Source organism: Pan paniscus, chromosome 21, assembly GCF_029289425.2.
Source record: "Pan paniscus chromosome 21, NHGRI_mPanPan1-v2.0_pri, whole genome shotgun sequence".
In the NCBI taxonomy this organism is placed as follows: domain Eukaryota; kingdom Metazoa; phylum Chordata; class Mammalia; order Primates; family Hominidae; genus Pan; species Pan paniscus.
In genome coordinates, this window is record NC_073270.2 from 24,348,755 (window position 1) to 24,370,003 (window position 21,249).

At 43.1% G+C, this 21,249-nt stretch overlaps 1 protein-coding gene and 1 long non-coding RNA gene across 2 annotated transcripts in view; one reads left to right on the forward strand and one right to left on the reverse strand.

Annotated features, from left to right (window-relative positions):
* The first annotated feature begins 8,446 nt into the window (after positions 1-8,446).
* On the forward strand, positions 8,447-11,926 carry LOC100977212 (cystatin-12-like). Its single transcript, XM_008954736.5, has 3 exons — positions 8,447-8,775; positions 10,452-10,562; positions 11,573-11,926. The coding sequence occupies exons 1-3, from the start codon at positions 8,506-8,508 to the stop codon at positions 11,657-11,659; spliced, it is 468 nt and encodes a 155-aa protein (XP_008952984.2). The 5' UTR covers positions 8,447-8,505; the 3' UTR covers positions 11,660-11,926.
* The window catches only part of LOC129394859 (uncharacterized), a 41,031-nt gene continuing 29,176 nt past the window's right edge, over positions 9,395-21,249 (reverse strand). Inside the window, exon 3 of the long non-coding RNA XR_008622245.1 lies at positions 9,395-13,592. This is a non-coding gene — a long non-coding RNA (uncharacterized LOC129394859). The remainder of the gene's footprint in view (positions 13,593-21,249) is intronic.

Genomic DNA, 21,249 nt, shown 5'->3' on the forward strand with positions numbered 1-21,249 from the left:
CCCTCATGGGAAAGTTTCAGGCACCTCTCTTAAGAACCGACAGGGCCGGGCGCGGTGGCTCACGCCTGTAATCCCAGCACTTTGGGAGGCCGAGGCGGGCGGATCACGAGGTCAGGAGATCGAGACCATCCTGGCTAACACGGTGAAACCCCGTCTCTACTAAAAATACAAAAAATTAGCCGGGCGTGGTAGCGGGCGCCTGTAGTCCCAGCTACTCGGGAGGCTGAGGCAGGAGAATGGCGTGAACCCGGGAGGCGGAGCTTGCAGTGAGCCGAGATCGCGCCACTGCACTCCAGCCTGGGCGACAGAGCGAGACTCCGTCTCAAGAAAAAAAAAAAAAAAAAAAAAAAAAAAAAAGGAACCGACAGAATCTACCAGGTAAAACTCAGAAGAGGCTCAAAAAATTTAAGAGCTCACTAAACATATTTGATCTTTTGTTATATAGAATATCACCCAACAACTGGAGAACATTATTATTATTATTATTATTGTTATTATTATACTTTAAGTTTTAGGGTACAGGTGCACAATGTGCAGGTTTGTTATATATACATACATGTGCCATGTTGGTGTGCTGCACCCATTAACTCGTCATTTAGCATTAGGTATATCTCTTAATGTTATCCCTCCCCCCTCCCCCCATCCCACAACAGGCCCCAGTGTGTGATGTTCCCCTTCCTGTGTCCGTGTGTTCTCATTGTTCAATTCCCACCCATGAGTGAGAACATGCGCTGTTTGGTATTTTGTCCTTGCAATAGTTTGCTGAGAATGATGGTTTCCAGCTTCATCCATGTCCCTACAAAGACATGAACTCATCATTTTTTACTGCTGCATAGTATTCCATGGTGTATATGTGCCACATTTTCTTAATCTAGTCTATCATTGTTGGACATTTGGGTTGGTTCCAAGTCTTTGCTATTGTGAATAGTGCCACAATAAACATACGTGTGCATGTGTCTTTATAACAGCATGATTTATAATCCTTTGGGTATGTACCCAGTAATGGGATGGCTGGGTCAAACGGTATTTCTAGTTCTAGATCCCTGAGGAATTGCCACACCAACTTCCACAATGGTTGAACTAGTTTACAGTCCCACCAACAGTGTAAAAGTGTTCCTATTTCTCCACACCCTCTCCAGCACCTGTTGTTTCCTGACTTTTTAATGATCGCCATTCTAACTGGTATGAGATGGTATCTCATTGTGGTTTTGATTTGCATTTCTCTGATGGCCAGTGATGGTGAGCATTTTTTCATGTGTTTTTTGGCTGCATAAATGTCTTCTCTTGAGAAGTGTCTGTTCATATCCTTTGCCCACTTTTTGATGGGGTTGTTTGTTTTTTTCTTGTAAATTTGTTTGAGTTCATTGTAGATTCTGGATATTAGCCCTTTGTCAGATGAGTAGGTTGCAAAAATTTTCTCCCATTCTGTAGGTTGCCTGTTCAATCTGATGGTGGTTTCTTTTGCTGTGCAGAAGCTCTTTAGTTTAATTAGATCCCATTTGTCAATTTTGGCTTTTGTTGCCATTGCTTTTGGTGTTTCAGACACGAGTCCTTGCCCATGCCTATGTCCTGAATGGTATTGCCTAGGTTTTCTTCTGGGTTTTGATGGTTTTAGGTCTAACATTTAAGTCTTTAATCCATCTTGAGTTAATTTTTGTATAAGGTGTAAGGAAGGGATCCAGTTTCAGCTTTCTACATACGGCTAGCAAGTTTTCCCAGCACCATTTATTAAATAGGGAATCTTTTCCCCATTTCTTGTTTTTGTCAGGTTTGTCAAAGATCAGATAGTTGTAGATATGCAGCATTATTTCTGAGGACTCTGTTCTGTTCCATTGTTCTATATCTCTGTTTTGGTACTAGTACCATGCTGTTTTGGTTACTGTAGCCTTGTAGTATGGTTTGAAGTCAGGTAGTGTGATGCCTCCAGCTTTGTTCTTTTGGCTTAGGATTGACTTGGCAATGTGGGCCCTTTTTTGGTTCCATATGAACTTTAAAGTAGTTTTTTCCAATTCTGTGAAGAAAGTCATTGGTAGCTTCATGGGGATGGCATTGAATCTATAAATTACCTTGGGCAGTATGGCCATTTTCACGATATTGACTCTTCCTACCCATGAGCATGGAATGTTCTTCCATTTCTTTTTATGCTCTTTTATTTCATTGAGCAGTGGTTTGTAGTTCTCCTTGAAGAGGTCCTTCACATCCCTTGTAAGTTGGATTCCTAGGTATTTTATTCTCTTTGTAGCAATTGTGAATGGGAGTTCACTCATGATTTGGCTCTCTGTTTGTCTGTTATTGGTGTATAAGAATGCTTGTGATTTTTGTACATTGATTTTGTATCCTGAGACTTTGCTGAAGTTGCTTATCCACTTAAGGAGATTTTGAGCTGAGACGATGGGGTTTTCTAGATATACAATCATGTCATCTGCAAACAGGGACAGTTTGACTTCCTCTTTTCCTAATTGAATGCCCTTTATTTCCTTCTTCTGCCTGATCGCCCTGGCCAGAACTTCCAAAACTATGTTGAATAGGAGTGGTGAGAGAAGGCATCCCTGTCTTGTGCCAGTTTTCAAAGGGAATGCTTCCAGTTTTTGTCCATTCAGTATGATATTGGCTATGGGTTTGTCATAGATAGCTCTTATTATTTTGAGATACGTCCCATCAATACCTAATTTATTGAGAGTTTTTAGCATGAAGTGTTGTTGAATTTTGTCAAAGACCTTTTCTGCATCTATTGAGATAATCATGTGGTTTTTGTCTTTGGTTCTGTTTACATGCTGGCTTACGTTTATTGATTTTTATATGTTGAACCAGCCTTGCATCCCAGGGATGAAGCCCACTTGATCATGGTGGATAAGGTTTTTGATGTGTTGCTGCATTCAGTTTGCCAGTATTTTATTGAGGATTTCTGCATCAATGTTCATCAAGGATATTGCTCTAAAATTCTCTTTTTTTGTTGTGTCTCTGCCAGGCTTTGGTATCAGGATGATGCTGGCCTCATAAAATGAGTTAGGTAGGGTTCCCTCTTTTTCTATTGATTGGAGTAGTTTCAGAAGAAATGGTACCAGCTCCTCCTTGTACCTGTGGTAGAATTCAGCTGTGAATCCATCTGGTCCTGGACTTTTTTTGGTTGGTTGGCTATTAATTATTGCCTCAATTTCAGAGCCTATTATTGGCCTATTCAGAGATTCAACTTCTTCCTGGTTTAGTTTTGGGAGAGTGTATGTGTTGAGGAATTTATCCATTTCTTCTAGATTTTCTAGTTTATTCTATAAACACCACCTACATAGAGGTGTTTATAGTATTCTCTGATGGCAGTTTGTATTTCTGTGGGATCAGTGGTGATATCCCTTTGTCATTTTTTTATTGCATCTGTTTGATTCTTTTCTCTTTTTTTCTTTATTAGTCTTGCTAGCAGTCTATCAATTTTGTTGATCTTTTCAAAAAACCAGGTCCTGGGTTCATTGATTTTTTGAAGGGTTTTTTGTGTCTCTATTTCCTTCATTTCTTTTCTGAGCTTCGTTATTTCTTGCCTTTTGCTAGCTTTTGAATGTGTTTGCTCTTGCTTCTCTAGTTCTTTTAATTGTGGTGTTAGGGTGTCAATTTTAGATCTTTCCTGCTTTATCTTGTGGGCATTTAGTGCTATAAATTTCCCTCTACACACTGCTTTGAGTATGTCCCAGAGATTCTGGTATGTTGTGTCTTTGTTCTCGTTGGTTTCAAAGAACATCTTTATTTCTGCCTTCATTTCATTATGTACCGAGTAGTCATTCAGGAGCAGGTTGTTCAGTTTCCATGTAGTTGAGTGGTTTTCAGTGAGTTTCTTAATCCTGAGTTCTAGTTTGATTGCACTGTGGTCTGAGAGACAGTTTGTTATAATTTCTGTTCTTTTACATTTGCTGAGGAGAGCTTTACTTCCAACTATGTGGTCAATTTTGGATTAGGTGTGTTGTGTTGCTGAAAAGACTGTATATTCTGTGGATTTGGGGTGGACAGTTCTGTAGATGTCTATTAGGTCTGCTTGGTGCAGAGCTGAGTTCAATTCCTGGGTACCTTGTTAGCTTTCTGTCTCATTGATCTGTCTAATGTTGACAGTGGGGTGTTAAAGTCTCCCATTATTATTGTGTGGGAATCTAAGTCACTTTGTAGGTCACTAAGGACTTGCTTTATGAATCTGGGTGCTCCTGTATTGGGTGCATATATATTTAGGATAGTTAGTTCTTCTTGTTGAATTTATCCCTTTACCATTATGTAATGGCCTTCTTTGTCTCTTTTGATCTTTGTTGTTTTAAAGTTTGTCTTATCAGAGACTAGGATTGCAACCCCTGCCTTTCTTTGTTTTCCATTTTCTTCGTAGATCTTTCTCCATCCCTTTATTTTGAGCCTATGTGTGTCTCTGAACGTGAGATGGGTTTCCTGAATACAGCACACTGTTGGGTCTTGACTCTTTATCCAATTTGCCAGTCTGTTCCTTTTAATTGGAGCATTTAGCCCATTTACATTTAAGGTTAGTATTGTTATGTGTGAATTTGATCCTGTCATTATGATGTTAGCTGGTTATTTTAGTTAGTTGATGCAGTTTTTTCCTAGCCTTGATGGTCTTTACAATTTGGCATGTTTTTGCAGTGGCTGGTACTGGTTGTTCCTTTCCATGTTTAGTGCTTCCTTCTGGAGCTCTTTTAGGGCAGGCCTGGTGGTGACAAAATCTCTCAGCATTTGCTTGTCTGTGAAGTATTTTATTTCTCCTTCACTTATGAAGCTTAGTTTGGCTGGATATGAAATTCTGGGTTGAAAATTCTTTTCTTTAAGAATGTTGAATATTGGCCCCCACTCTCTTCTGGCTTGTAGAGTTTCTGCCAAGAGATCAGCAGTTAGTCTGATGGGCTTCCCTTTGTGGGTAACCCAACTTCTGTCTCTGGCTGACCTTAACATTTTTTCCTTCATTTCAACTTTGGTGAATCTGAGAATTATGTGTCTTGGAGTTGCTCTTCTCGAGCAGTATCTTTGTGGTGTTCTCTGTATTTCCTGAATTTGAATGTTGGCCTGCCTTGCTAGATTGGGGAAGTTCTCCTGGATAATATCCTGCAGAGTGTTTTCCAACTTGGTTCCATTCTCCCAGTCACTTTCAGGTACACCAATTAGACATAGATTTGGTCTTTTCACATAGTCCCATATTTCTTGGAAGCTTTGTTCATTTTTTTTTATTCTTTTTTCTCTAAACTTCTTTTCATGCTTCATTTCATTCATTTCATCTTCCATCGCTGATACCCTTTCTTCCAGTTGATTGCATCGGTTACCGAGGCTTGTGCATTCATCACGTAGTTCTTGTGCCTTGGTTTTCAGCTCCATCAGGTCCTTTAAGGACTTCTCTGCATTGGTTATTCTAGTCAGCCATTCATCTAATTCTTTTTCAAAGTTTTTAACTTCTTTGCCATTGGTTTGAACTTCCTCCTTTAGCTCGGAGTAGTTTGATCTTCTGAAGACTTCCTCTCTCAACTCATCAAAGTCATTCTCCATCCAGCTTTGTTCTGTTGCTGGTGAGGAGCTGTGTTCCTTTGGAGGAGGAGAGGTGCACTGATTTTTAGAGTTTCCAGTTTTTCTGCTCTGTTTTTTCCCCGTCTTTGTGGTTTTATCTACCTTTGGTCTTTGATGATGGTGACGTACAGTTGGGTTTTTGGTGTGGATGTCCTTTCTGTTTGTTAGTTTTTCTTCTAACAGTCAGGACCCTCAGCTGCAGGTCTGTTGGAGTTTACTGGAGGTCCACTCCAGACCCTGTTTGCCTGGGTATCAGCAGCAGTGGCTGCAGAGCAGAGGATATTGGTGAACCGCAAATGCTGCTGCCTGATCGTTCCTCTGGAAGTTTTGTCTCAGAGGAGTACCCGGCCATATGAGGTGTCAGTCCTCCCCTACTGGGGAGTGCCTCCCAGTTAGGCTACTTGGGGGTCAGGGACCCACTTGAGGAGGCAGTCTGCCTGTTCTCAGATCTCAAGCTGAGTGCTGGGAGAACCACTACTCTCTTCAAAGCTGTCAGACAGGGACATTTAAGTCTGCAGAGGTTATTGCTGTCTTTTGTTTGTCTGTGCCCTGCCCCCAGAGGTGGAGCCTACAGAGGCAGGCAGGCCTCCCTGAGCTCTGGTGGGCTCCACCCAATTCGAGCTTCCTGGCTGCTTTGTTTACCTACTCAAGCCTGAGCAATGGCTGGTGCCCCTCCCCCAGCCTCACTGCCACCTTGCAGTTTGATCTCAGACTGCTGTGCTAGCAATGAGTGAGGCTCCGTGGGCATAGGACCCTCCGAGCAAAGTGCAGGATATAATCTCCTGGTGTGCCATTTGATAAGCCTGTTGGAAAAGCACAGTATTAGGGTGGGAGTGACCCAATTTTCCAGGTGCCGTCTGTCACCTCTTTCTTTGACTAGGAAAGGGAATTCCCTGACCCCTTGTGCTTCCTGGGTGAGGTGATGCCTCACCCTGCTTCGGCTCACACACGGTGCACTGCACCCACTGTCCTGCACCCACTGTCCGGCACTCCCCAGTGAGATGAACCCAGTACCTCAGTTGGAAATGCAGAAATCACCCGTCTTCTGCGTCGCTCACACTGGGAGCTATAGACTGGAGCTGTTCCTATTCGGCCATCTTGGCTCCACCCTCTCGAGAACATTCATTTTTTCGGCTGATAGAACATGTATCACAATTGAACATATTCTTAATGAATTTCAATCGCATAGAATACGTTCTCTGTGAAATTTAGGTAGAAATTAAAGTCAGAAATGTTTGAAAATTCAGCTACACGCCTCTAAATAACACATGGACTAAAGAAGAAATCCCAATGCAGATTAGACTGTACTTTTAAAACACTGGAATTGAAACCTGAGTAGCAAACTTACGAGATGCTGCTGAGGCCATGCCCTGAGGTTCACCTCCAGATCTGGAAATGCACATGCTAGAGAATGAACAGGATGGCAACTGATGACCTCTCTTCAATCTCAAGAATCAAAGAATTGTAAATAGAACTGGGGAAAAAGAAAGAAGAAAATCATAGCAAAAAGACATAGGTGAGTGAAAGAGAAAGCAAAGATTGGCAGAAAGGATCAAGAAATCCAATAGTTAATTTTTTGGAGGTCTAATAAAATCTCTAACCCTGGGCCAGGGAGAGCTGGAATTGGAGAAGGCAATCACAACCCATACCAGCAGTGAGGAGGGGCCTCAGGACAGATCCTGCCGACCTCAGAAGACAACAATGAGACATTTTAATCAGCCTGCTGGCAGGAAAGGCAAAGATGAGCAAGAACGGGGAGCTGCAGCTTCTCTGGCAGGAGGACACATGGGGGTTCAGGCACACTTTGAGCATGATCAACCTGACAGAGCCACTGTGCTCCTCAGGCCCCCACCTGTCAGCCACTTTCAGGTCAGTCCTGTGTGGAAGTGCACCTGAGCCTCTGTCTCCTCCCATCGAGAAGCTGCAAGAAGGTTGTCATAATTGTGCCCATCATTCTGGCCACAGTCCCATCTCTTCCTGTGTCAGCCCCAGTCCTGCCCTTACTACTGGTCCCCAAGGCAGTGGCCCAAGCTCTGAGACATTTTTTGAGATCATCACTCTACATACCACACAGCCAAGGTAGGGTCAATTGCTCCAGCACGGCCACCTTTGGGCACATTGGTGCATCCAGACACGGTGCAGGCACCTCCATACCCTCCCAACCCGCTCATCCCCTGGCCCTGTTTACCTCCCAGAGGCTTCCGCAGGAGGAGTCAGATAGAGCTCGGGTCAGTTCCCCTCAGGGCAGTCTGACACGGTGGCTCGGCGTGGGCCCAGGGGACTACAAAGAGGCAGATCTGGGTGAGAACACACATTGGCCAGTGCTCCCAGGGCTTCTTCCAGCCCCTGGCCCTTTCTCATGTTCATGGTTGCCTTCCACACCCATCCTAGCAGGGCTCTAGCCTTGGACTTGGCTTCTTTCTGGCCCCCCTGCTGAGAGCAAGCGCTGCAAGGCCACAGGGCAGGAAGGGGACATGGCAAGTCAGCTAGCAGGTGCCAGAGAGGGTGAAGAGGATGAACCCAGCCCCTGAAGCTGGCCCTTCTCCCGTACCCTCCCAAGGCTCCCTGAGGTCATGGGTCCATGCAGCCAGGGTCACAGGCAGACATGGCTCTTCCCTCAACTGCTCAGCACTCAGTGCCCATTATTATTCCTAAGCGTTCCCATCACTCTGCCAGTCCTGGGATGCAGCCCTGTGAAGGCAAGGCAGGTGGGCTTGAGACCTCCACCCCGGTCTTATCAGGGCTGGGCCAGGGCCAGAGGAGGTGACCCTGAAAATGTGCGGGCATGTGTGTTGCATGCATGCCTGTGGGTCCAAGGCTATGTGACCTTCTGCTGGCCTTCTGTTTGGAGATAATGTGAGGAACACTGTGGGGGAGTGGGGAGAGGCACTGGACAGAGGAACCAGTCAAAGGGAGGCTCAGCAACTCAGGGCCTCTGTTGGGCAGTGCTGCGTGGGGTCGGAGCTGGGAAGGATGTCACCAGCGGCAGTGGCCACCTCCCCCTCCACCGAGCGCTCCCGGCCTCCAGTGACAACTCTGGAGACAGCCATGCAGTGGAAGGTGCCCCTGCTTGTGGGGCTCATCGTGCTGGGAACGCAAGTCTGCAGCTGCAAATTTGTAGACATCGATAAGAACTTGAAGGATTTCGCCAGTGCTGTGGAATATGCTGTGTTTCAGTTCAATGAGGACCAGGAGGATGAGTTTGCCTACAAGTTTCTGCAGGTCCACCGGAGCCAGCGTAAGGTGAGCAGCTGCTGTCTCTCCCCGTGAACCCTGCATTCCCTGGCGCCAGGCCAGGGCTGGGTGGATCCTTGGTCTGCAGGAAAGAGCAATGGCATTCCAAATTCTGAAAATATGCATATAATTTAAATATAAGGTATCATTAGGAGAGCTACAGCTTTCTATTTTGCTTCCTTAATGAGGGTAGCCCCTGCAAACAGGGCATGGGTGTGAGCGTGTTGGCTTGTGTTGGGCATGAGTGTGTGTGTTGGTGTGTGTCAGGTCATAGATGTGAGTGTGTAGTTGGTGTGTTGGGGCATGAGAGTGTGTTTGTGTTGGTGTATTGGGGCATGAGTGTGTGTGTAACTGTGTAGTAGGTGTTTGTTGGGCATGAGCATGTGAGCGTGTTGGTGTCAGAGTGTGGGTATCTGTGTTGATGTGTGTTGGGGCATGAGTGTGTGTGCTGTTTTGGGGCATGAGTGTGTGTGTTGGTATGTGTTGGGGCATGAGTGTGTGTGTGTTGGGGCATAAGTGTGTGTGAGTGTGTTATTGGTGTGTGTTGGGGCATGAGTGTGTTGGGGCATGAGTGTGTGTGTGCTATTGGTATGTGTTGGGGCATGAGTGTGTGTGAGTGTGCTGTTGGTGTGTGTTGGGGCATGAGTGTGTTGGGGCATGAGTGTGTGTGAGTGTGTTGTTGGTGTGTGTTGGAGCATGAGTGTGTGTGTGTGTTGGGGCAGGAGTGCATGTGTGTTGTCTGTTGGGACATGAGTGTGTGTGTGTTGGTGTGTGTTGGGGCATGAGTGTGTGTGTTGGGGCATGACTGTGAGTGAGTATGTTGGGGCATGAGTGTGAGTGTTCTGGGGCATGAGTGTGTGTGTATTGTGTGTTGTGGCATGAGCGTGTTGTTGGTGCATGTTGGGGCATGAGTGTGTGTGAGTGTGTTGATGTGTTGGAGCATGCGTATGTGAGTGTGTAGGGGCATGAGTGGGTATCATTGTCACCTGCATGGATTGCTATCCCCAAGGGCTGTCTGCTTCCTCAACAACTTTCAGGAGAGATGTGAGCTTCAGCCTGGGAAGATTTCCTGGTTGGATTTGATTTCTCTCTCTCTCTGGGTGCTTCCTGAGTTTCATGAACCTCTATTTACAGAAATGACCATAACTTTTAACAACTTCTTGTAGCACCCTAATAAACATACTGAATAGCAACCTTAATATTTACTTCAATTAATATTCTCAAGTACTTTCGTGTGGTCCTCACTCACATAAAGGACACAACATTGCAGTCCCCAGGATTCCCCACCCCAGGTAACCGTCTAGATCTATCTCCCAAGGGATAGTCCCATTCTGAGTACACTGCCTGCACTGCTGTGTAGGAGTCAATCATGTGATGGTCCACACCCTGTGTATTCATTGCCCTGTCAATGTGACTGCCAGGTATTAGACGTCAAGTAGAGTACTAAAGGAAAGACTCTAGTGCATGCTTTAGGTATAGTGAATGGATATCTGTTTTTGAAAAAAAAAAAAATGGAAAATTAAGAGAAAAATTTGAAACAAAAAACTTGAAATAAAAAATAAGAGAGAAGAAAGATTGCACAGGATATGTATATCTTTATTTGCATGAATATTAACATTCACCTCTTCTGGCAGCTTTTCTGTTTGATTCTCTTTGTTTTTCTCATTCCAATTTCTTCTTGACAGAGACTGACGTGGATATATTTAATGGACTTGGAGATGGGGCGTACAGTTTGTAAGAAACATGATGAAGACATTGACAATTGCCCATTGCAAGAAGGCACAGAAGAGAAAATGGTTTGAGAATAAAATGAACCCAAATCATGAATCTCTCAGGAATAAGAAATAATGTCAAGGCAGGCCTTTGGGAGGAGGCTTAGGAAAGGAATCCGGGGTGATCCTGGGGCAGAATGAGCATTCCTGGCCCTCTCCCACCTGGTGTCAGGGCTCTGTTAGTGAAGGCAGAAGGCAGGCATTTATTTGATAGACAGAGCTTGGCCCTCAATGCCAGGGACAGCCCTCTGCCTACAGCCCAGCTGGCTGGACACAGGCACCTGCAGATGCCGCAAGGCCTATGTCTCTGGATGGAGCCCTCACTCTGGGTCCCAGCTGTATCTTCCTGAGACCCTCAAGATCCAGGTAGACGGTGTTCTCCCTGTGGTCCTCACTCTTCTTTTGCTCATGTTCTTGGGGATTGGAGGACTCTCTAGTTTCTCTGGTCACCCAACCTGTCCCTCTAGTTCCTGTGTGGTAAGGATGTGTTCCGGTCAGTCTGAGTTCTGACACCATCCTTCCACGACCCATGCATGATCCATGGGATCTTGGAGTTTGAGAATGCCCTGAATTAGAGTTACAGGATCAGTGGGGCTGATCTCACCCTCCCACCCCCAGCCTCATGGGCAGCCTCCCTTTGAGGTAGGTTTGCAGCTGCTGTTCAGTTGGTGGGTGACCGGCAGGGCCATCCCTTTGGTAAGCCCATGGTCTCCCCCAGAACACACAGGGTGGGGGCAGCTCATCCACCCTCATGTGCTCTGTGGAGGCTGTGAGTGGACAGGATGCTTCAGGGGTCAGATGATGGCCCAACCAGGCATCCCTTCAGAAATCCTCAGGCTCAGGTGGGAGGATTAAACCACCTGTGCCCCTTGTCCTGGTAGAGCCTTAGACATTTCAAGCCCGGTTCCTGGGTGACTGCTTTTGCTTTTTATTGATTTATTTTTGTAGTTTTAATACATCTTGACTCCCTATTGCATGCTAGATGCTCTCAATGCTTACATTTTCTAATTCGAGTCTTACAATTTTTTTTTCAGGTGCGCTGCACTTTTATAGTAGATGTTCGAGCTTGGTTTTCCCAGTTCAGCCTCCTGAACAGCACCTGTGTGGAGAGAAGCTGGTGACAGAGCCCATGGTTTTTTGCAGCAGAAGTCCCCTCTTCCTCTATAGTGTGGCAGTCTGTAGTCCTAGATCTGTGCATCCCGGCAGAATTAAAGGCATTTCAAAGCACTTTCTGTGTCCCTGAGCAGTTTTCACTCTCCTATATTGTTTATAAGCCATTGATAAGCAATGGCGAATTTATTATCATCATTATTACTTTGGTTGCAGGTGCAGAGTATTAAATAAATCAAACTCCCTGGTTGATTTGAGGGAGTTCCTGTATGGTTCCCACCAGTTGGTTTGTGTGCTCATTAGTCCGTCCATTAATTCTTGTATTCCCTCCCTCCCTCCCTTCCTCCCTCCCTCCCTCCCTAACTTCCCTTCCCTCCCTCACTTCCTTCCTTCCTTCCTTCCTTCTTTCCTTCTCCAGTTTCTCTATGTTCTCATCCATCTACTCAAAAGAATGCAGAACATTTTGTTAGCCACATGTGTCCCCTCTGTTTCCATCTCAGGGACAGGCTCACTGTGTGTGGCCCTTCAGCAGAGGGTCCAGGCCCAGACCCAGGGGTCAGAGGAGGTCACTGAAGCTGACAGGAGGCTCTGCCCTCTGTGGACACCGAGGGCTGCATGAATCACAACGATGTCTTCTCCAGAGCTCAGATGTCTTCTCCAGGGCTCAGAAGATGGCAGTTCCAGTCTGCACGTCCACACCTGCTCCTGATGCCTGTGTTACCTATCTGGGATCCAGCCAGGGCTTCATAGCTGCCAGCATCACTCACTGCCCCTGGGAGAAGCACTGTGGTGACAGACACCCATCCTGACAAGCAGTCCTCTCTGCGGGGGTCTTGGTGGGGGATCAGCCTTGGAGGGGCAGAGAGATGAGGGGATGGTGTGGTGGGGGGACATGCGTTGGGCAAAGAGACAGTGCAACAGTTTCTCGAGGAGTCTTCCTGAACAGAAGGGCTAGGGAGTCTTTACTCCTCCATCCTTGGTTTGGGGGATGATTTGAATATTTCTTGGTAAGAAGTCTGCCTTTTTCCTGGATAGCTCATTCCCATGAATTTGCCATAGGGCTTATGGGACAGAATTTTCAGAAACAGCTTTGGGTAGCTCCATCTGTCATGGCAAAAAGATGTGGCAGCTTTGGTCCTTCGGCCAACTTCTGTGCAGGATTTGTGTGCAACATCCCTCCATAATTTGATAGGGCATATTTATATTACCAAGGGGATGTCTGCATGGTTAGCAAAACCAATCTATTGCTGGCCCTTGGCTTTGAGAGCACTCAGGCTGGGAGGGGTGGAGCCCTTGTTTATGGACCCCATGCCTACTGTTCCGGACAAGCACAGCCACACCCTCCCTGAGCTCTGGTCAGCATTGCTTGCTGATGGAAGCACCTTTACCTTCAATTCTAAGTTCACAAGGAAGGCCTGGCATCCTGCTCTTTTTCACAATAAGCCAGTTGTTTTCTACCTTGATCCACACAAAATCCCACTGGTTTCATTTTATATTTCTCTTAGGGACCAAGCATTACCCCTATCTGTATTGCAACAGAAAATTTGGGCCTAAATCATAAATACATGGAGTCCTCAGGTGTTCGGTGCTTGGGGCTATGGCTGTGAAGTGGTTCTTTAAGGTACTCCAATATTTTAGAAATTGTGTTTACTGCAGTTGGGTGTTTTGTCCATGGCCTGTGTTCTTTAGTTCCGGCTCTCATAGAAATTGAAAACATGGCCCTATTGCGGATTTCATTGTTGATGGTGCCCAGTGGTCATGAGCTATGCAAGCAGCTTTGGTAGGGTTAGTACATTTTGTGCCTGCCACTTTTGTTAGTAATATGATGACCTCAAACCAGTAGAGCTTTGAATAATGTGTCAATATCCAAGATCAGCCAGAATCCACGAGTCCATCTTGTTTCCTGGAGAAACCTCTCTGGATTTGGCTCAGTCATTAAGTGGCCTGAATAAGTAGGAAGTAAACATATTGAAAGTTATAGTACACAAAATTGACATATATTTCTAAATTCTAGATCTATGTCAAACCCCGAATATTTTCTACATCTTATTGAGTGACCTGTTTTGAAGGAGCAGGGCTCTTTGGAATGCATTTGCTGAGACCCCTCCTAAAATTAGGACTTAATTAAAATCTCAGCATTGGAGTGAGGGAGGCTGAAGAGAAATATGTGTCACCGAAATCATCTCCTTTAACCCTCACCACAGCCCCCTCCCCATCTTCATATTAGGACATTGAGCTACTTTTGTGGTTAATTACTGGGATTTTCTGAAATTGACCTCAGGGCCAAACGAGTCCACTACCCATATCACCAACTGCCCTTCTAACTCTTGAGTTTCCAACCCCACAGATCCACAGGCATTCAGTAAAGAACAAACCAAAGGCTTAGGAACACTTGCAACTGCCACTTATCTCCTTTGTCTGATGTTTCCCAAATACTATTTTTTTTCAAAAGAAAATCACCCACTACAAAAGCTGCTATTGTTTATTTCCTTTCTCCTGTCAGCCCAGGAATGCAATCAGCAGATCAAAGTAAACAATCTGTCTGTCATCAAAACCCCTTGTCTGGTCTCCAGCCATACCATACTCATCTTTTGCCCCACTTGCTCTCTGAGCTCCACAGACCCTGAATGGACTCCTCCCATTCCTCTTCCAGCCTCCTGGTTGCACCCCGCTTGAAGAGTTCTGCTGCTTTTTAAATGATGATACCTATTATCTCTGCAATGGTCTATATTTTACACAGACATGTCCCCTGCTTACATCCTGTGCGTGGCAGACAGAAAAATCTAAAATGCCATCTAAATCATACATAACCTCAAATTAGTTTTATATTTTAAAAATACAGTCTGTAATTGATTGGAGATGTGAAAAAAACCTGGCTCTTCACAACAGATTTTGAGAAACACAGGACTTTCTATTGGCCATGAAGTTTATCTTCACACTGATTTTCTGTTCTACATATTAATTCAGACATGGGCAATGTCTTCGTCTATACTGTCATTTATCTATTGACTTCTTATGTCTTCCGTGGGTCAGAAATCCTTAATTTTATAATTTTTAATGTGGGGTGTGGCATTTTATACTAAACATTTTTAGAGTACTCTTCAAGTCTTTTCCTCTCTGCTTATTTTTTGGCTTCTTGATCTATCAATTTTTGGCTTTAGAACTATCAAATAAAATGTTGGTCACACCTTTTTTTTCTGCAGTTCTCTTATTTTTTGCTAGATATGTGTTAGACTGCAATGATGGTATATAAATGTTTTGATGACTGTATTTTCTTGTCCTATTTTTTCCTTTGTTTATTTTTGTTCCTATATTAGTTATCTATGCTATGTAACAAATATCCACAAACTTAGAAGGTTAAAACATCTATTTGTTATCTGAGTTTCTCAATTTGTGTGAGTCAGACTTATATGGGTCCTATAATCAGGATCTCATAATGCTGAAATCAAGTTGTCAGTCAAGACTGGGGACTCATCTGAGGCTTGGGGTCCTCCTCCAAGCTCATATGCATTTATTTTAGGACTCTCAATTCTATTCCACTGATCCCTATATATATCCTTATGTTGGTACTATAGCGTTTTGAAGACTGTAGCTTTATAGTAAGTTTTGAGATTGGGAAGTATAAGTCTCCCAACTTTGTTCTTTTTCAAGATTGTTTTTCATAGTCTAGGTTTCCTGCATTTACATGGGTGAATGGGTCCATGGAGTTCCCCACTCTGACATTCCAAAAGTATAACTCTTTTCTAGATTCTCCTTTAAAGACTCACTGGTTAGGTAAGGTCCATGCAGGGAAATATGCCTTTATATTATCTCAGCGCGATGGACTGGAGACTTTAATTACGTCTACAAAATAGTGTCACCTTTGCCATATAACCTAACCTAATCCCAGCAATGATATTCCATTGTATTTCTATGTCCTACCCACAATCAAGGGGAGGAGATTATACAGAGTTGTTGTTGTTTTAAGATTTCTGTCTACCACAGTTTCTTTTTACTTTATTTTTTGCATTAAGTTCTATTTTGTAATATATTAAGATTGAAAGTCTAATTTTTTTGCTTCAAATTTGCCTAAACATTTTCCCAACCTTTTTTAAAAAAATATTTTGGGCATCTTTTCATTTTGAGAGTCTTTTATAGACACTACGCTGTGGGTCTTTTTCAAAAATTCAATCTGTGAGTTTCAATATTTTATTTACTGAGGTATTTTTATTACCGTTATGCTAGATATCTTCTCTGTTATTTTCAAACCTTTCTGTTTACTGTATTTTCTCATTTTGTGTTTGTACACCCTCCTAGTGATGTGCCTTTGGACGGATAAGCTGAAGTTTCTTCTGCTTATTCGACTCTGCTTTTGTTCCTGTGGTTACTGCTCACTTAGCTTCAGGGCCATTTTCATGCTCATATCCCCTGTGGCCTCCAGTTCCTGTCAAGATGGTGAACTAGCACGGGCTGCTGGCTTCTTTCTGAAATCAATGCTAGAGAGACTATAGAAATGAGAAGGAAACTTAAATTCTAGTGACCATCAAAGAATAACAAAACAAAAGCTACGTGAGACTCCTGAGTGACTAGCGGCTACAGGTTGGCTCTTGTTTTGAAGCAATTTTTCACCGTAGAAACTGGCAGCAAATTCTAAGACTTCAGGTACCAGGGCCCCAGGGAAAGAACAGGACAGTGCAAGATTTCTTTCAGTAACAGGAGTTGATGACAACCAGTGGGGTCAAAAATCTACTTTCAGGGAGTTACATAGCCCATCCCAAATCTCCTGGTATGGTGGTATGAAGGGTTGAGACTATTTGAATGTTGAGGAGGGGAGTATTTTGCATGTAGAGCTTTCAGGTGTGATTGAGGATCTTGGAATGGAGAGATTATCCTGGATTATCTGGGCAGGCCCAATGTAACACACAGCTCCTTATAAGAGAGAAGCAGGAGGGTCAGAATCAGGGTCAGAGATAGAGATGTGATGGTAGAAGCAGCAGAGAGTGAGAGAGGGAGAGCAAGTGAGAGAAGTTTGAGGATACTCCACACCTGGCTTTGAATATAGAGGAAGGGACTGTGTTTGTCAAGGTTCTCCAGAGAAAGAGAAGCAATAGCATATTTATATATTTATTGCAGGCCCTTGCTCACACAATTACAGAGGCTGAGAAGTTCCATGACCAACCACCTGCAAGCTGGTGAAGCAGAAACACTGGTGGTGTAATTCAGACCGAGTCCGAAAACCTTCTTTCTGGAATCATTGCTAGAGACACGACCGAAGTTGCTGGTGGTGTCTGAGCCTGAAGGCCTAAGAACCAAGAGCTCTGATGTTTGACGACAAGAGAAGATGATGTCCCAGCCCAAACAGGGAGAATGTGTTGGCCTTTCCTTCACCTTTTTGGTTTATTCTGGCCCTTAATGGATTGAATGATGCCCATCCACACTGGTGAGGGCAGATCTTTTTTTGCTCTGTCACCTATTCAAATGTTAATGTCTTGCAGAAATGTCCTTACAGACATACCCTCACAGAAATAATGTTTTACCAGCTACCTGGACATTCCTCAGCCCAGTCAAATTGGCACATAATATTAACCATCAGAGACTATGAGCTGAGAAATTTAGTCAGCCTCTAGAAACTGGAGGGGGAAGGAAATGCAATTTCCTTTAGAGCTTCCAAAAGAAATACAGCCCTGCCCATACCTTGATTTTAGCCCAGTGAAAGCCAGTATGGACTTCTGACCTGCAGAACTGTGAGATCACACATTTGTGCTTTTTGAAGCCACCAGATTTGTGGTAGTTTGTTACAGCAGCCACAGAAAATGAATGCAGGTAGATTCCAATTTTGGAAGACTGTCAAAATTGCTTTATTAAAAGCATTTTTTAAAGTTATTCTTTTTTTTAAATTTTTTAAACTTCATTTTATTTTGGGGGGTACATGTGAAAGTTTGTTACATAGGTAAACTTGTGTTATGGGGGTTTGTTGTACAGATTATTTAATCACCCAGACATTAAGCCCAGTGCCCAATAGTTATCTTTTCTGGTTCTTTCCTTCCTCTCACCCTCTACCCTCAAGTAGGCCCCAGTGTCTGTTGTTCCCTTCTTTGTCTTCATAAGTTCTTATCATTTAGCTCTCACTTATAAGTGGGAACATGAGGTATTTGGTTTTCTGTTTCTATGTTAGTTTGCTAAGAATAATAGCCTTCAGTTCCAACCATGTTCCCACAAAAGACATGATCTTGTTTTGTATTTTTTATGGCTGCATTGTATTCCATGGTGTATATGTACCACATTTTCTTTATCTAATCTGTCATTGATGGGCATTTAGGTTGAGACCATGTTTTTACCATTGTGAATAGTGCTGCAATGAACATTTGCATGCATGTGTCTTTATGATAGAATTATTTATATTACTTTGAGTATATACCCAGTAATGGGATAGCTGGGTCAAATGGTAGTTCTGCTTTTAGTTCCTTGAGGAATAGTCATATGCTTTCCACCATGGTTGAACTAATTTACACTCCCACCAACACTGTATAAGTGTTCCATTTTGTCCACAACCTCACCAGCATCGGTTATTTCTTGACTTTTTAGTAATAGCCATTCTAACTGGTGTGAGATTGTATCTCATTGTAGTTTTGATTTGCATTTCTCTAATGATTAGTGATATTGACCTTTTTTTCGTATGCTTGCTGGCCACATGTATGTCTTCTTTTGAACAGTGTCTGTTCATGTCCTTTGCCAACTTTTTTAATGGGGTCATTTGTTTTTCTCTTGTAAATTTAAACAAAGTTCTTTATAGATTCTGTATATTAGACCTTTGTCAGATGCATAGTTTGCATATATTTTCTCCCATTCTGTAGGTTGTCTGTTTACTCTGTTGATAGTTTCTTTTTACTGTGCAGAAGCTTTTTAGTTTAAACAGTACAATTTGTCAATTTCTGGCTTGTTGCAATTGCTTTTGGCATCTTCATCATGAAATCTTTGCCAAAGCCTATGTCCAGATGGTATTTTCTAGGTTATCTTCCAGGGTTTTTATAGTTGTACGTTTTACACTTAAGTCCTTAATCCACCTTGAATTCATTTGTGTAAATGGTGGAAGGAAGGAGTACAGCTTCAATTTTCTGCATATGGCTAGCCAGTTATCGTAGCACCATTTATTGAATAGGAAGTTCTTCCTCCATTGCTTGTTTTTGTCAGCTTTATCAAAGATCAGATGGTGGTAGGTGTATGGCTTTATTTCTGGGCTCTCTATTCTGCTGCATTGGTCTATGTGTCTGTTTTTGTACCAGTAGCATGCTGTTTTAGTTACTGTAGCCTTGTAATATGCTTTGAAGTCAGGTTGATTCTTCCAGGTTTGTTCTTCCCATTTAGCACTGCCTTGACTATTTGAGCTGAATTTTGGCTTCATGTAAGTTTTAAAATTGATTTTCTAATTCTGTGAAGAATGGCATTGGTAATTTGATAGGAATAGCCCTGAATCTGTAAAGTGCTTTGGGCAGTATGGCCATTTTAACAATATTAATTCTTCCTATCCATGAGCATAGAATATTTTTCCATATGGTTGTGTCATCTCTGATTTCTTTGAGCAATGTTTTGTAATTCTCACTGTAGAGATCTTTAGCCTTTCTGGTTAGCTATATTCCTAGGTATTTTATTCTTTTTGTGGCAATTGTGAATGGGATTGCCTTTCTGATTTGGCTCTTGATTTGGCTATTGTTGGTGTATAGGAATGCCAGCGATTTTTGTAAGTTGATTTTGTGTCTTGAAACTTTGCTGAAGTTGTTTATCAGCTAAAGGAGCTTTTGGGCCAAGGCTATGGGGTTTTCTGCCTTTTGCAACAGCATGTTTAAACCTTGAGGACATTATGCTAAGTGAAATAAATCAGATGCAGAAAGACAAGTACTGCATGATCTCCCTCATATGTGGACTCTAATAAAAAGTCAAACTCATAGAAAGAGAGTAGAATGGTGATTACCAAGGGCTTGGGGGTGAGGAGAGAGGGAGATATTGGTCAACTGGTACAAACATTCAACTGTAAGAGGAATGAGTGCTGGAGACCTCATATGCAGCATGGTGACTGCAGTTAATAATAATGTATTGTATACTGGAAGTTCGCTAAGGGAGTAGATCACAGGTGTTCTCACCATTAAAAAAAAGGTAACTATATGAGGGGATGAATATGCTAATTTGCTTGATTGTGATAATCATTTTGCTATCTATCTGTCTAAGCATCACACGTGCACCCTCTATATAACTTTTTATTTGTTAATTATGCCTCAATAAAGCTGAAAGCAAACAGAAAACCCTGCAACTACTTCCCCCAAAAGACCATAGAAATCTCAAAATGAAAGAAAAATAAAAAGATGGAAATATTTGAAGAAATTATGGAGATATATTTTCTAAAATTAAAGGAAAACAAAAGACCTCAACTATAAAGTTTTGGTATAGATAAGCTGTGATATGTAAGAAACAGCCTCACAATTGATAGCATGCAGCAGTGAGGATTTACTCCTGCTTGAAAAGTGTGCAAAGTAACTGGAGCAGCTCTCTATGTTCAGAGAAAGCCCAAATCAAAAATTTCTAAGTAATATCAACATGATGATGGTGTGTGTGTGTGCATGTATGTGTGCATGTGAGTGTGCATGCTTGTGAAGGCCAAAGGAGCATAAAAGTGTTAAGGGTATACGATTTGGATCTTTTACCTAGTTAACAACCACCACCACATACTTCTCCAAAGTCTAAAACCTAGAAATACTGCTTTGGTTCAGTGAATGTGTGTGTAGCAGTCAGCTGTTGGCCCAGAAGTGCTGCATAACAAACCACCCCTATCCTGTAGCTAACCACAGTAGGCCTTCATTTTCAGGGACATAGGTCTATAGGCTGACTGCCCCTTGGCTTGTCCAGGAGGCTTGGCTTTGCTTCAGGGTGTCACAGCTGGCCTCACCAAGGGGAAGTCTGCTCTACATGCATCCTGGGGCCTTGATCAGGTGCTCCTAGACTCAGTGAGTCTCTATGAAATCATGGTTAACCCTGACTAATAATACAAATAGTACAAATCAAATAAATGGAACATAATCATCTATTCCATGAAGAAAGGCTAGGCTGAAGGCAAAGATATGAAGAAGCAGGGATTGTCACACGTCAATACTTCTCTAATCAAACTGGGATCTGAATATCAGCAGAATTTGGATCACATGGGGAGCTAGTTAGAAATGCAGAATCTAGGCCTTGCCTCAGACCCACAAACTCAGCACCTACATTTTAACGAGAGTCCCAGGTGGTTCATGTGCACATTAATATCGGGAAGTGCAGATCCACTACACTGATTTTCAAACTTGGCTGCAGATTGGAACCCCTGGGGAACTTTAAAAACAGCTGGCTTCCTGGACCCTGTTCCAGAGATTCTGATTTTATCAGTTAGGTATGCCCTGGTGTTTTAAATCTCCGTCAGTACTTTTAACATGCAGCAGGATTTGAAAATCATGAATATATAATTAGTAAGTGACGAACATTTTGGCAATAAATAATAAATTTAAATTTGCGTAAAGCTTTGCATCAATTTTCCATCTAGTCTTTTATTTTACAAAAATACTTGTGTAACATCATGAAGATATTGGAAAGGGATTGT